Source organism: Silene latifolia, chromosome 3, assembly GCF_048544455.1.
Source record: "Silene latifolia isolate original U9 population chromosome 3, ASM4854445v1, whole genome shotgun sequence".
NCBI classification, from domain to species: domain Eukaryota; kingdom Viridiplantae; phylum Streptophyta; class Magnoliopsida; order Caryophyllales; family Caryophyllaceae; genus Silene; species Silene latifolia.
The window spans coordinates 57,176,593-57,193,501 of NC_133528.1; the positions used below are offsets into that span (position 1 = coordinate 57,176,593).

At 37.5% G+C, this 16,909-nt stretch overlaps 1 protein-coding gene across 1 annotated transcript; it reads right to left on the bottom strand.

The window, feature by feature from the left end:
• Nucleotides 1–131: 131 nt before the first annotated feature.
• On the bottom strand, nucleotides 132–4,920 carry LOC141647656 (membrane magnesium transporter). Its single transcript, XM_074455937.1, has 4 exons — nucleotides 4,572–4,920; nucleotides 4,420–4,472; nucleotides 4,222–4,322; nucleotides 132–535 (listed from the first exon to the last, which is right to left on the bottom strand). Exons 1-4 carry the CDS (start codon nucleotides 4,642–4,644, stop codon nucleotides 442–444), a joined length of 321 nt encoding a protein of 106 aa, XP_074312038.1. The 5' UTR covers nucleotides 4,645–4,920; the 3' UTR covers nucleotides 132–441.
• Nucleotides 4,921–16,909: the final 11,989 nt, after the last annotated feature.

Consider the following 16,909-nt stretch of genomic DNA (forward strand, 5'->3'; position numbering starts at 1 on the left):
TGGATGGGTTTCTCTGATGCGGGTACGGATAACCGACATTCACCTCCATTTCATTACACCCCCCAGAATCAAGGCAATGAGTACTGTACGAGACTTGACATTATGAGAAGTGATGTCTGACAATTGCCATGTAAGAAAATTACGCACATTTCATTTAAGAACCATCCATCATATTAAACTAGAATATTGCCATACATTCTCACTGTATATGGAAACAACTGAGTACATCCGAAGATATTAGGTCACACAAGCTCGATCTACTCCATAGCTCAGCATTTCAATACATGAAGCGAAAAACCTCAGCGTGAAAAGAACATAATCGGAAATAGGAAGATGACAGCCTATCAAGAAAATTTAAGAGATCGGAAATCAAGTCTATAGCAAAAATATAAAGCTCTTGAAGATTTCACAAGAGGCTCCAGAGTTATCTTCTTCTGTACTTCACAATTTCAGCTTCAAGTCTGACTCTGAAAGAACCACTCTACCTCTATGGTTGAAGATCATGAAGTCCAAGTTTTCAGGTAAAGAAACGATCCTGCATTCAATAAAACAGTGAACTACCATCAGCTACTTCTTTCTGACAATATGCCACACTTAAATTTTCAACTTATTTTTTTTTTAAAAAGAGCATTTATCAACAGCAAGTTCAAAATAAAATTTGTGCAACAAAACCTTTTTTGGATTTTAAAGAGGCCCAACATGTAATTCAGCAAAAGTTATGGATAGTGTGGCAAGGAGAAGAGCATGATAAAAGAACTAGAAGAAAAGGATATATGGAAACTGATAGTAGTTTTTTTTTTTTTTTTTTTTTTGATAAGTAAAGGAAACTAGGCCAATCGTAATCGACCTATAACATCCTCGCGGATGAAAGCAGTAATCGAAAGCCAAAAAAACTTTCAAATTACCCAAAGAACATAACAGAGGGAAACAAAGGGGGCAAAGAATACTTTCAAAGAAAATACTGCCAAACTTTGAAAACCCAGAAAAAAAGAAAAAAAAAATATCATTAAGATATGCAGGAAAAGGGAAGGTCAAATTAAAACCAAACCTCCATAAACATCATGCTGCAACAATCAAACCATTCAAAACGATTGGATGATCATCAAAAAAAGTTTAAAGATTTAGATCTCCATTCCAAATCAACCCTAAAAATGGAGAAAAAAACCCAAAAACCAAAAACTTTCAACACAATTTCTAATTGAATTTTGCTAAAATCAACTCAAAAGAGTAAATCTCAAAAGTTTCTGTTTAAATTTCTGTTTAATTTAAACCTTCAAACTAAAGATATAAGACTGAAAATAACTCTCCGGTGCTAAAGATGGGGAGTAGAATCAGTCAGATCTTATAGAAGGTAAAAAGTAAAACAAGAAAATGAAACTGAAGAACCATTTTCAAAGAGAAAAGAGGAACAAAAAGCTAGGGAAGTTTCTGGGTTTTTTTTTTTTTTTTGCTTTAGAGAGGATTCTCTCTCTCTCTCTAATATTTTAGAGAGAGGACTCAGCCAAAATATGCATAAATGCATAATCCACTCACTTCATATGTTGATCAGGTGAAAATCGGAAACTGATAGTAGTTGGCCTTGCTAGATGAGCCTCTTGAGGCCGTTTGATAATCCCTCACCGACTAATCTTACCAATGACTCGTTGTCTACCTAGTGTTTCTTACTCTTCCTTTGTTTCATTGCTTGGAAGTTGGAACCTAAAATTTAGAGTTTAAAGACATGGGGATAGGGTCATAAAAGTGTATTCACTTAACTTATAGGCACAGATATGACACGTCTTAAGTGGAGGAATTAATAGTCAGCACTCGAAAAAACATGTGCAATTTTACTTGTTTTTGCTGCTAATTTTTCATTTTGTTTTAAATTAGTTTTGATTTTGACAAAGGAAAGGCAGAGTAAGAGTTACAGAAAAATCACAATCAAGCAAGAAATAATCTTTTAGGTTCACTACGACGTCTATTATGTGCTCTCCTAGAAATTTTATGAGCATCCAGTTGTTGAGATATTGAAGAAATTCTTAATGATTTTGGAATAACTACTTCGGGGCTAAAAGAAGATTTAATAAGAGTCTAAAATAAGAGGGAAGAACAGGGATGAGATTACAAGAACAGGGAAGTCAACCCTTATGCATCTAGTCCGTCTACTAAACAGTACGCATCTTCTAGCCCACACCTCAACCACGGTCTGTACTCCCTGAAAGAGACTTGGACAAAACCTTTCAAATGCCTCGGGAACTAAACTACTCCATCAGAAATAAAACTTGGACAATTATGCATATGGCGATTCCTACAACCTAAAAGAGCAATTTTCGTCCCGCTAAGTTGATCCTGGCTTCGCCTCTTTATTAAGCCCTTTAAACTATGAGAAAATTTTAACATAGAAAGCTGAGTATTTAGCGGAAAAGGGCCCTCAAGATTAAAGTAAGGAAAACTTGAAAATATTTAAGAAGGCTAATGAATATAGAAGTGCAGTTTTGGGATATGTGAAGAGATATCGTACTACATAAATGAGGGAACCCCTTTTGGATTGTAAATTCTAAAAGCCAGTCACATAAATCCGTAAATGCTATACCGAATTCTTGACAAGTTAATCGCACAAGTTTTAAAGTTCAATCCTACAAAATATGACCATGTGACCCACTTTCTCGTGAAACAAAGTGCAAGACTTACAAGATATAACACACTAATATTTTTAGAATATATGAATTGGTTCATACTGCATAGACACTCTAGCGGAGCTTAACGTAATTGGTTCATACTTCATAGACACCACTCTAGCAGAGCTTGACATTGATAAAAAGATGAAGGGGTTGGGTAAACAAAAGATCAGGATCACATATTCCCACTCAACAAAATATATGTGTAGTCCAGTTCTCACAAAACAAAAAACACAGTCATACTACGTACTTAAGGCCATCTCTCTTACTACTAAGAGAATAAAAACTCTTAAGAGTTTTCCCGCCTAAATGCATACTCTACTAAAAGTGGGTTTTTTATGGATGCTAAACTAATAAACATGTCTAATATAATATGAGGCCCTACTTTCACTAGCCCATCTCTTTTTTGGATGTCAAACTAAACACCTACGCTACAATGTAATGTAAAAGACAAATAAAAAAATATTTCAATTTTCACTAAACTTGGCCCCAATTCTTGCTATGTCAATATTACATTACCTATATTATAAAATTATATTACAAGGAATTAATTCCTTAATGATTCTCCAAAAATCTTACCCATAAATTATGGGTGCAAATTTGAATTCAAATCTCCCTTTCACTAAAAGAATAAGTCTTGCTCCAAATTTTCCCGCTCAATTATTTTAGGAAGAAGTTGAACCTCTATTAATTGGCATTATTCCGTAAAAGTTGGGTCTTACATCTGATTTATATGATATTATTATTATATCATGTATTAGTCTACCTATAAAACATGATTGTAGTACCACAAATCGCTACTCCATAATTAATGGCATTTCGTATAGGTCGTTTTGTGATAATATATTTAATCTAAATTTTATAAATATGAAAATTCATATATTCTTCGTTAAATGTTTTACGTAATTTTAATTGACATTGTTTATGGAAGATATTCATACTATAAACTTACGAATAAATATATATTCTTACACTTTAATTTTATATCCATAGTGTGTAAATATTTAAATTCGCTTTAATTTTATCATCTTTATTTGCTAAACTCTCTAACATCCCAATCTAAAAAAACTGTGCATTTATGCACGAGATTTACACTAGTTCCAAAATAAGAAAAGAAACGTGTCATCTACCCTAAAATAATCATCTTTGACTGATGATGCATAATTACTTCTACAATGACCTAGCTAATCCTACGCAATCGTATCATAACCAAACTCCCATAACTCATCAATTATACTTCGACCAAGTAATACTATATCCGTTCTATGCGAATTAGTCTTGTGTAAGGCGGTTTTACACTAATATAGTTGTAAAACGGATCCAAACACAACCCTATTAGTGAGTAAAAGTGGTTACTAAAAGATCCCGTTTAACTATAAATTTGTGTAAATCGCCTTACCCAAGTATTTCCTACATCCATAAGACACATCAAGCATGCAGATCAGGTCAACTAAGCATAGCTAAGCTCCATAAAGAATGTGCATCAGATCACCAGCAATCAGAAGATAACTAATAAAACCGAAAGCAAATGGCGTCGAAAACATCAAACGAAGACATTACAAACCTGTTCTCCTCAGAATCAGGATGAATAGATTGAAACTTTCCTGGAACAGTCAATCCAGCATAGACGCATAACACAAACCCTAGGATTAATTCAAGTAATACCTGCCAAATTTATATCACACGATCATCAAAATTCAAAAATCAACAATTTAACCAAATCACAAAAGTAAACATTGTAAATAAAGTAAGAATATCTAACATTGATAGGAGGTCCTGAAAATTCTTCCTCGATGATCTTCAACAATCCTCTATCTACCATTAATCAAAATCAAAGTAAGAATTTTGCACTCAATTAAACTAAATAAATTGAATGAAGAAGAAAAAAAGAGTTACTATGTGAAGAATAATTACATAGGATGGTGGAGTAAGCGGCATGAGAGAGGAGTAGAACTCCGAGAGTACCAACGATGAACCCTAATCCCATTTCTTTCGATTTCTTGTCAATTATTTTCGATTCGATTTGATTTGATTTGATCCAATTTAATGGAGAGCGGGGTTCACTCTGTGTTTTTGACTTTTGCTCGAGTTGGACCAAACTAACGATAACGATCTGCCATCAGCGACGTCGTTTTGGTGATATGTGTTTCATCCGATGGGCTAAAGGGCGCAAAGGTGGATACCTAGGTAATATGGACACTCCTCTTAACCACCCGTCCCGTATCGAATATTGATACTTATTGGACACGCGTTTAAATGTGTCGAACGCCTATCAAGCCGTGTCTAACTTCCTTCATTTATTCAGGCACGTGTCCGACGCGTGTCTTTGGTATTTGTTATTTGGACATCAGTTAGGGAGTGGGAAATTAAAAAAGTTATAGTCAAGGTCGAGTTTTAACGTCATTTATTTAAAGTTAATATCAAATATTTTTACTAAAAAAAATCGAAGTTTATACTATAAAATATACTCCCTCCTATTTCATATAACTATAATTCTCTTTAACACACGTATTAAAGAAATCAATTTGGACCACATAATATACATGACCTCACATCAAATTGATTTTGCACCACACAAAGTTGTCCAAAAAAAGAAAGAGGGAACAACAATGAAGTTGGATGGAAACGGAAAGGCGAACATTACATGAAATAAGAGGGAGTATATTTTAGGGTTATTTCATGGGAATAATCCAAACTAAGCCTCATCTTCTCATATTAATCCAAACTAATGTTTAACTGAGAATAGTCCAAACTTTGACATCATTTAACTTGTACTAAACTGAACCCTTAATTTACCTATTAGCACCGGTTTTCCAACAGGTGACTTTGTGGGTCCATTTCTTTTCTATTTTTTCTGGTTTTCCTTTTCTTCATTCTTCTGCTGCTTTGCCTTCTTCCTTCTTAATTTCTTCATTCTCTCCAACTTCTTGGTTTTCTTCATTACTTAAGTTCACTGTCAGGGAGTAGTTACTGTATATTCATCCCACTATCTGTCTTTTTCTCATTTCCATTTTTTTCCATTCAGTTTTATGTATCTTTTCAAAAACTTTCTTTTTCATTCAACCAAAAACCCTCCTCAATAATTTACCATTTCCACAAATTCATGAATAAGACTGTCTTCTGTATTATTTAAATACTCATTTATAAGACGGTTTTACCCAATAATTACTATCCCCTTTCTCTTTCAATGAACCAATCTTTTTTCCTAAAACCCATATCCAAAAACCTCAAATTTAACTCCCCTCTTCAAAAAATCAAAACTTGAAGCATAACCATGTTTAAATCAGCTCTATAGTTTCTAAAACCCTGATTTTTCCCCAAATCTTTCAAAAATGGGTGCAACAAACTCAAATCAAAGAAATATGATGCAATGTGCAAATTAAGGAAAAACTTTGATTAAATAAGGGATTGATTCAAGGACTCAAGGTACAGTAGAAACATTGGGGTTGCACTATGTCGTTTTGCTGAAGATAACACTAATACTGAACTTGATACGGTTGAAGGAACAAATCAATCTAGGGGAAATTAATTTAGGTGTTATGCTTGATTAGGGGAAATTAATATATTGTCTGTTGTTTTTGTTTGTGTATAAAATGGAGTACTTCACAGATTAAATAAGGGTTAAAGTTAAAGGAAACCGGTTATACATGTTTTTGTTGGGGCTGGTGTCCTTTACAGTTAGTGCAAGGACTTATAAATCTCTAAAAGGATCAAAGGGTATACTTTTGTATCATAATCAGTTGGTCCACGTTTATCAATAACGGTTGGCTTGCTAGATAAGTTTGACGTTATTGTCATACAGATGGCGGTGATCAACTGGTCCCTAAAAGTCACACCTCTAGGATACGTTTGAGAGATGTGACGGTATGAAAATACAGTCATGTAGATGCCAAATTTGACTAACCAGTTAGTCTGAGTTATTTGACTATTAATTAGTCAAAAATGTGATGTTGAGATATTTTATTTAATACGGATTAAATAATAATGGCTAAAGCGAATTAAGCAGTTAATTCGTAAAATTGAATATAAACGATTTATATTTGATTAATGTATATTGAATATAATTATACAATATTGTCTTTGTCGGACATGTATTAATAATTCAACTAATCCGTCTTATTAGTTGATGCTTTAATAACCGATAACCGATGACGATTTATAATTAGACCGTGTCATATACATTTAGTAATTTGGATTCGGACCACGAGTTTATATGAAGAGGAAATGAAAAAGCCCATGAGCTCCCCTCTCACTCGGTTTGGCCGAGCCAAACATAAACAAAAGGAGCCATCTCCTCTTTGGTTAACATAAGCATTTTCATTTGTATGAAAACTAGGGTTTTGAGAAAAGTGCCTCTCAAAATTCGGATCTCACATCCAACGAAAACTTACAAAACAATCCTCTCAATATTGCAAGGCAATTAGGGGATTCATTCTAGCACAAGGGCATTTCTCGGACAATCTTGGGTGCAACAATTAGGAGGAGATCTACTTTGATCTCTCATTGCCGAATTGCACTAGGACCGGAGGTTATTACTTGATCTTTATCGTTTCATTATGTTTTTCGTTTATGACCATGTTTCACATATTAAATTTACGTTATAATCCTTAAATTTAAAGGGTCTTATACGGATATTACCCTACAAGTGGTATCAGAGCCAGGTTACGTAAATTTTTCTATGTGATTTTCATCAAACGGATTTTGAATCGGTAATTTTTTTGATTAAAATCCTTGCGGCACAAATTTTTTTTTCTCTCGGCATTTTTTTTATTGCTGCGGTTTTTTGTTGTTTTGTGCCTTGGGATCCGTGTCTTGTATACACGGTGATGGTTGTCTTTTGTTTTGTTTTCATTTTTGATCTTTGCATATTGTTTTGTAATCGATATTCATCGCAATATGTTAAAGATCTATCAAAATGATTGCATAAAATTTCGTGTGGCACAAATTTTTGTCTCGAAAAATTTTTGAAAACCGTGTGGCCTTATGTCACGGCCTGTTTTTCTTGTTTTTGCATTGATTTGCGTGCCACACAATTTTGTTAGATCGTTCGATCTCTTGTTTTCAATCATTCTTTACATGTTGTAATTTTAACCGATAATTATTGCAATATGTTGAAGATGTAACAATTGTAGTTTGATTTCTATACGGATTAGAATAAAATTGCAATTGTGTTTTATCAAACCGTTTTGTTTTGATCTCTTGTTGCTCTCGTTTTTAACCCGATTATTTTTTTTTTTGGCCTTTAGAGGCTCTCGGCATTTCTGCCTTGTAAAAAAAAAAAAAAAAAAAAAAATTTAAAAAAAAAAAAAAAATTTCTTCTGGTAATCTTGTTCACGTTCAAAGCGGTGCGAAAAAAAAAAAAAAAAAAAAAAATTTTGTTTTTTTTTCTTTCGGCCAATTTTGCATAAAACGGATTTATGCTCTCGCTTGATAGTGAAACGGTTCACCCACGTAAAATTAAGTTACTTTAAAACGATTTATAGTAACGGATTATCTCGGATTAAAATTAACTTGACTAAAGCGGTTTTGTCATATAATTTTAATTATCTTTGGTGGTTTGGATAAATTTAACATAATTACGGAATTATGTCACGAATAAATTTAAATTTTAGTTGATGCATTTTATTTATCGTTATTTTGAATGTTTTGAATGCTTTTATTCACGTATTTATTTATTTTGCAAACGGTTGTAACTTAGTGTGGCCTTAGTAGAACGTGTTACCGTAATGATGGAACACGGTCTTGGTTGTATTTTGAGATTTCGTATCTCCCTTTATTTCTTTTAATTACAGTTTTTATTTAGAATGTAAATAGGTTTATATTTTGTAAATTTTTATTGTAATTTTGAGAAGACTAAAGAAGGAGACCGGATGCTCACTCCCGCTACATGGACAAAGATGGAACATCAAGACAAGCTTTTCGGGTCCAACGGTGGATTCCAAAGTTGTATTATGTTCTTTTTACTAGGATAGGCCACACTAGGAATTTTTATTTACGTATTGCATTCATTTATTTATTTTATCGTAACGATAGTATGCATCATTTTCCGCCTAAAACCAAACCACCTAATACTTGCATGAAAACTGACACATATAGAGGTCACGAGTTAGTTTTCTTTGACATTCTCATGTCACACGATTTAAGCCATCATCTAAATTAATTCATTCACGCAGTTGCTAGTTATTCGTTCACTTAAAATGAATTGAAACTTAGTTGATGGGATCTTCCTCGTATAAACAAAAAATTGAGAACGGTCTTTATAGGTCAAACTCCAATGAATCCCTTCTTCGTCGGTAGGCATAATATGACCCCTTCTACGTCGGGTAAGTTGGAACCGATTGACTTATTTTATCTCAACACTATGGTCACTAAATGCGATCCTGTGATTATGGTGTACTATAGATAGGATTTCCAGAAATCTATCGACCAAGAGTTTTTACGGAAGAACTAGCTAAACAGTTGGCTTATCAATTTACGGAAATTGAGTCTTGGGATCACTTGTATTATTCTTGAGGAAGATCAATTATACAAGTGCAATGAGTCTACACGATTAAAATGAATTTTAATAGACTTAAATCACCTCGATGAGTTGCTTATTTCGTTTTGTTTTTCCTTTCTTTTCGGTGTAGATCACGTTCACATAAACTCGCTAATAACAATATGGTGGTCACTTGAACGACCCAATGCCAAGTGCCACATTGGACCGTGAGTCCGGGCTTCGGATCTTCATGAATCGATGAATCATCAACTCGGATCGAAGAATGATGGATCAAACTTCGCGGATCGGGAGGCCGCATTACGGAATCTTGCCGGCTGGCGACGGGAAGCTCGGATTTATGCTTGAGCCCATGCCGTCGAACCAGGCCCCACGGCTGGAATTAACAAGATCGACAAGTATAACGATTTCGCCTTGGAAGCGGGTGCGATTAAAAACGTACTCATTTTTGCAATGGAACCCAATTTGCATAAACGCTTCATAGCCCAAGGTGCAAACAAGATTTTCACCACGCTCACCAAGGAATTCTCGAAAGCACCGAGAATCGTGACCTATGAGCATACCACTCGTTTCTTTGATGCGAGACTCCGGAAAGGGCCAACCGGTTAGCCCACACATTCTCAAAGCATGATTGAGAATGTCGAGAAGCTCGGAGACGCTTGATTGTAAGATCGGCGAGAACATTGTTATTGACCGCATGCTTCACTCACTCCACGATGGTTTTTCGCAATTTAGAGCGAATTACTATATGAATGATTTGAAGAAAGGTCCCCATGAATCGCACTCCCTTCTCGTACGCACCGAGAAGGACATGAAGTTCGGTGGGAGCATGAAACAAGATGTTCTCGTTGTGTCAAACAAGGGCAAGGGTAAGGGCAAAGTTCAGCCCAGGCCTAGCAGAGGCAAACCGAAGTTCAAGAAGTCGGGTTCGGGTAAGAGTGGGCCTGGTGAGTCGAGCACCTCATCAGGCGCGACAAAGAGCAAAACCGAAAACATGGAATGCCATCACCGCCACAAGATGGGCATTGGAGGCGTACATGTCTGTTTATCATGAGGACTTAAAGGCAGGTCGTGTTAAACCTGTTGGTATGTCTTCTTCTTCTACTTTTATTCATATGATTGAGATTAACCACGCAAGTTACGGAACTTGGGTACTTGATACTGGTTGTGGTTCTCATCTGTGTAATCATGTGCAGGGGCTCCGAAACATCGAACCCCTCGTAAAGGGTGAGGTGGACTGCGTGTCGGGAATGGAGCACGAGTGGCTGCCGTCTCAAAGGGGACATATGTGATCCAGCTTCCTAGCGGATTTGAGTTGTCATTATATGATTGCTATTATGTACCCAGTCTTTCGAAAAACATTATTTCAGTTTCTGCACTTGACAAACTTGGTTTTTCATTTGTAATAGAGAATAATACTTGCATTTTCTCTTTACACAATATGATTTATGGCAAGGCAGTCTCCATGAACGGAATTTATGTTTTAGATCAGACCACCGAAATATTACACGTAATGAATAAAAAGTTAAAGGTTGGTGACAAAGATCAAACGTACCTATGGCACTGCCGTATGGGACACATTAATGAGAAACGCGTAAAACAGCTCATTAAAAATGGAGCTATCTCGGCCTTTGATTTTCAATCATTTGGCACGTGTGAATCATGTCTCATCGGTAAGATGACTCGAATTTCCTTCAAAGGTGTTGGAATGCGTCTGCTGTGACCTATTAGGACTCATACACACGGATGTATGTGGACCTATGTCAATCACCGCACGAGAAGGCTATAGGTATTTCATCACTTTCACGGACGATTTAAGTAGATATGGCTATGTCTACTTAATGAAGCACAAAAGTGAATCCTTTGAAAAATTCAAGGAATACCGAGAATAGGTACTGAGAACCTATTGGGTAGAAAGATTAAAACACTGCGTTCAGATCGTGGTGGCGAGTATCTTTCTCACGAGTTTGATCAACACCTTAAAGACTGTGGGATTGCCCTACAGTTAACTCCACCTGGAACACCTCAATTGAATGGTGTGTCCGAACGGAGAAATCGAACACTACTTGATATGGTTCGATCCATGATGAGTCACACCGTGTTGCCTGACTCATTGTGGGGTTATGCTCTTTTGTCAGCTGCTCTAATACTTAACCGAAGTCCGTCTAAAGCTGTTGACAAGACTCCATATGAACTATGGAAGGGAACGGTCCCTAACTTGTCCTTTATACGGGTTTGGGGCTGCGAGGCTTATGTCAAGTGGAGACACGAGGATAAGCTCGGCCCGCGATCGGTCAAGACATACTTTATAGGTTATCCTAAAGGAACACTTGGTCACTACTTTTATTCGCCAACCGAACAACGTGTTTTTGTTGCGGCTAGTGCGACATTCTTAGAGAAGGAATTTCTCGAGAATGCAAAGAGTGATAGAACCTTCGACCTGTCGGAGATTCCAGAACCAGATACCGAGCAACCATTGGAGGAACCAATTCCTTCAATCCCGGCTGCGGTGAATATTCCTGAGGAACCTAGGAGGTCGGGAAGAGTCTCTATTCCTCCAGACAGATACATTGGTATGGTCGAGGAACATGACATAGATGACGTTCTACTCTTAACGAGTAGTGAACCCGCAACCTATAAAGGGGCCATGACTAGTTCCGACTCAAAGCTATGGCTTGAGGCCATGCAATCCGAGATGGACTCTATGTATGAGAACAACGTATGGGATCTTGTTGACTTACCTGCTAAGGTTCGTCCCCTTCAATGCAAATGGCTTTACAAGATAAAGCATTCTGTGGAAGGTCAACAAGATATCTATAAAGCACGACTAGTTGCTAAAGGTTTCACCCAAGTGCCAGGTTTGCACTACGATGAAATTTTCGCACCCGTAGTCATCTTTGCGTTCCATTCGGATTATCTTAGCGATTGCCGCTTTTCATGACTATGAAATTTGGCAAATGGATGTGAAAACCGCCTTCTTAAACGGTTTTTTGGAGGAAGAGTTGTACATGGTACAACCCGAAGGTTTCATCGATCCACAACATCCTAAGAAAGTGTGCAAGCTTAAGCGTTCCATTTATGGACTTAAGCAAGCATCTCGGAGTTGGAATCATCGCTTCGACCAAGTGATTAAAGAAAATGGATTTACTCGATCGGTCGAGGAACCATGTCTTTATATCAAGTCGAGTGGGAGCAAGATTGTCTTCCTAATATTGTATGTCGATGACATACTCCTGATTGGGAATGACATACCTCTCTTAACTTCGGTGAAAGTATGGTTGAAAAACCATTTCCAGATGAAAGATCTGGGTGAGGCGCAAAGAATTATGGGCATCCGTATCTATCGAGATAGATCACGACGGATGTTATCTCTCAGTCAGGAGTCTTACATAGACAAAGTCCTAGAGAGATTCATCATGACTAACTCCAAGAAAGGGTTTCTTCCTATGGCTCCAGGGGTGCATTTGAGCAAGTCTCAGTCACCAGAGACACCGGAAGATAAAGAGCGCATGACACGGATTCCTTATGCCTCGGCTATAGGATCAATCATGTATGCCATGATATGCACACGTCCAGACGTGGCATATGCATTGAGTATGACAAGTCGATTCCAACAGCATCCAGGTGAATCACATTGGATGGCTGTCAAGAACATTCTTAAGTACCTACGGAGGACTAAAGATTGGGCATTGACTTATGGAGGCGAACAAAAGCTATGCGCAACCGGTTACGCAGATGCTAGCTTCCAAACGGATTGGGATGACTCTAAATCTCAGTCTGGATTCGTTTTTACTCTTAATGGCGCTGCAGTCAGCTGGAAGAGTTCCAAACAAACAGCAGATTCTACGACTGAGTCCGAGTACTATGCCGCGTCTGAAGCTACAAAGGAAGCGATATGGATGCGTCAATTCTTACATGGACTATCCGTAGTGCCTAGTTCGAATGACCCGATAACCATCTATTGCGACAATAGTGGTGCCATCTTCCAAGCTAAGGAGCCAAAGTCTAGCAACAAGTCTAGACATGTACAACGGAAAGCTCATCTAATCCGAGATTACGTGGAGCAAAAGGAAGTAGTGATAGAAAAGATTGCTACAGATGATAACATAGCAGATCCTCTCACTAAACCATTACGACAAGATAAGCATGAAGGGCATGTTAATTCCATGGGAATTAAACGTGTTCCTAAGTTGTAGTACTCTTTTATGGATTAGATTCATTCTCTTTTGTACTCTATACGACATCATCGTTTTGATATTTTATATATATTTTGTTTTTCATGTGGATTTGTACGACAAATTTTGAACACCACAAAGTGAACTGAACAAACATAATATTTTTGGTCCTTAATTGCCCACGTGAGCTGATAACTCAAGGTAATTATTTTGTGACGTTGGTTGATGGTGGGTTCAACGAGCCATAAGTCAACAAAGTTGTGACCAATCACAGAGGCGATTTATACGGATATCTCGTAGGACACAATTGTGACATCAACGTGGAGTCCTAAATGTTTTACAATATTCGGTGCCCGGTCGTGGATAGGACCTCCATGGTGATCCTAAGAGTCGATTCTTTTGACTATCGACTGTCTCTTGAGACTAAGGCAGATTTTGGGTGACTTTGGTTTCTTTCTCACGGTCATCCGTAACAGGGGGCCAAGTAGATTTTTTCTGGGTCATTTCATCCAAGTGCCTTACCAGGACCACTCAGGTATAAGGATACTACCATCTCGGTTGCCCGAGGAAATGAATATCATAAGACAATAAAGAAACATACTTTAAAAGTAATTATAGTTTAAGTGATTACATGTTCAAAACCAAAACTGATAAAAGGAAATACAAGTTCTCAAAACTATCTACTATCAAAATACTATCAAGCGTCAGACACAGCAGAAGACTTCTAAACTGCAACGTGGTGACTCATCCCAGCTATCCCATACGCATCGTCTCATACCTGCTCAATAACTGCTCACCACCCCCGAATGGATCACCACAGTTTTTAAAACATTTAAACGGGGTCAGTACTAATCACACAATTTATATGATCCAATAACACAACAAACAACATAGCTCAAACAGTCACACACACACAATCACACCCACTCCAATCAATCTCCGTCATCGATCGTCCCTTTGGACAGACCACCGAGTGGGGGACCGCAGCCGTTCCCACCTAAGCCCCGCTCATCATACCGAGCGATAACCCTGTCCCATTAATGTGCACATCCCCTTCCGTGGCGGGTTCCACGAAGGGCGAAACTAGGGCGTGAAGCCACTCCCGCAAGTGACTCCACTCAGCCGAGAACGCATCTCGAGAACCAGAGACAAACAATCAGCAATCACAATACAACATCAACAACCGTCTGAATCAATCAACAATATACAATCACAACCGTCTGAATCAATCAACAATCACTAACTACAGCACAATCACCACACATTATGTAATTAATACTGAGTAGGGAAACCCTACCTGGAATGCAACACAAACATCAGACGATCTAGCAGCTGTCTCAAAACCTTTCCTCTACGAACCCTTCTCCTATACACATAATCATACAATTATCACCCAATCAACATAACCCTCCCAAAACCCCCAAATCTACCCAATTAGGGTTTTAAACAAACTCAAAGAAACAGTATAAAATTGGTATGTAGATCTTACCCTTGATGCAAGGAACACTATGATGCAAAGAACAAGATGATCCGACACTCCTAGCCTTGGGGATTTGCCAACAACGCGACGAGAGAGAACTACGTAACTCCTTTTTCTTTTGAAGGGTTTAGAAAGGTTAAAAGTGATTAAATAAACTGACGGAAACCTTTTATATCAAACTTGCGTTATTAGCAAAACCCGTCAAATCATTCCCCGTAAACCGGCTACTCGATCGAGTAGCTAAGGTACTCGATCGAGTGCCCCCTTACTCGATCGAGTATCTACGTTACTCGATCGAGTACCCAACAGTCGAGAAACTATTTTAAAATGCAACACACCCTTACTCGACGAGTAAGGCCTACTCGATAGAGTACCCAGAGACTCATAAACCGTAGTATTACAGTCTTCCCTCCTTAAAAGAACTTCGTCCCCGAAGTTCAACCCATACATAAAAACAAACATACTAACTCGGTCAAGACGCAACAAAGCTACTAAGAACTCAAAACAAAACCCCAACTTACAAAACATGAAACCACGAACTCTTAACACCAACTCTACCAACTATTCCTACCTCCACACCTCGCTAACGATGTCGTATCAACTACATCCTAAACTCTCCCGACACTAACTCCATACATAACCAACTACATAAACATCAAACGGAATGTTACATTCTACCACCCTTAAAAGGAACTTCGTCCTCGAAGTTTACTCACACTCATAACCTCATCATCCAACTGTCAACACTATCGAAGTATTCTCGCATTCCTGAACATCGAACTACTACAAGCACGTCCATGACCTTTTAACACTATCAACCACAACATATACAAATCCATACCTTATGCTACACCAACACTCTACTTCCAAATATACTACCATATGTACAACCATCAAAATCTCTTTTATCGCATCCTACTCCTCTTAAGATAAATGTTACGTCCTCGTAACTCACTAATACTAAATCCTAGATATATCTTTTCATTATCCTCATCACCACCGCATGTCAAAGATAACCACCTATAACCTAAACACTCGCCATGCACATATCCAAGGCTCTCTTACTTAAACATTTCTCATACCTCAACTCATACGGTACACCACCTAACCTATACCATAAAACTCGTAGCAAAATCACCATACTAACTCTCCATTCTTACTGCAAAACAACATACCTCTCTATGTAAGGCACATATCTCCCAAAAGCATAACTCACGATCTACACTCGTTACGTACACTCACACTAGATCCTCAAGTTCTTTTCTTTATTACCGCAAAACTCATACAAAACTTAACATGACACTAATTCCCAACACCCTACACTCACTTTGTCCCAAAATCTCGATTATGAACCACTGCAGGCCCGGATCAATACAACACATGTTCCACCAATCACTTACCATGACTATGTCTAAAGCCACATCTTAAAACAAGATCAAAAATCTTTGTAACAACTTCTAACAACTGTGTCCCATCAACAGAATGTCACTATACCATGACAACAACGAAAACATATACAACTCTCTTTCATATCATACTCTACCCTCATACCAAAACTTAACTGATAAGAAACATCAATAAACAAAACAACTGTCTATCTGTACAAACTGAAACTCACAGGAAGTAACATCAAACAAAACAACAATTTATGTGTAACTGGTATGTACTTTCGAAACTCGAATCATAATCATCCCGCCTACTCCACCACAACCGGTGACGACATCGCAACACCACCACCAACAGCCACACCGCAGTGCGAAAATACCCGCATCACAACACTAGGTACCGTGCCCGGATCATCACCCGAGGCACCACAACTACACCGATAGACATCACAACAGACACAATCCCATAAACACTGACTCAACATAACTTCTCGGACAAGAAAAACTTACTCAAATCCACTTTACTAAATCACAATACAACATGTTATATGAATTAAACAGATAATAATCTCATGAACATCATCCTTACCATTTCACGGAATAAACAAGTATCATCCATACACATACAATTTTAACTATCCATGCCAGATCAATCACATTATTACCTTTTGAACCTCATTCCATTAGTATACCGTACCCAACATAAATTACAAAAC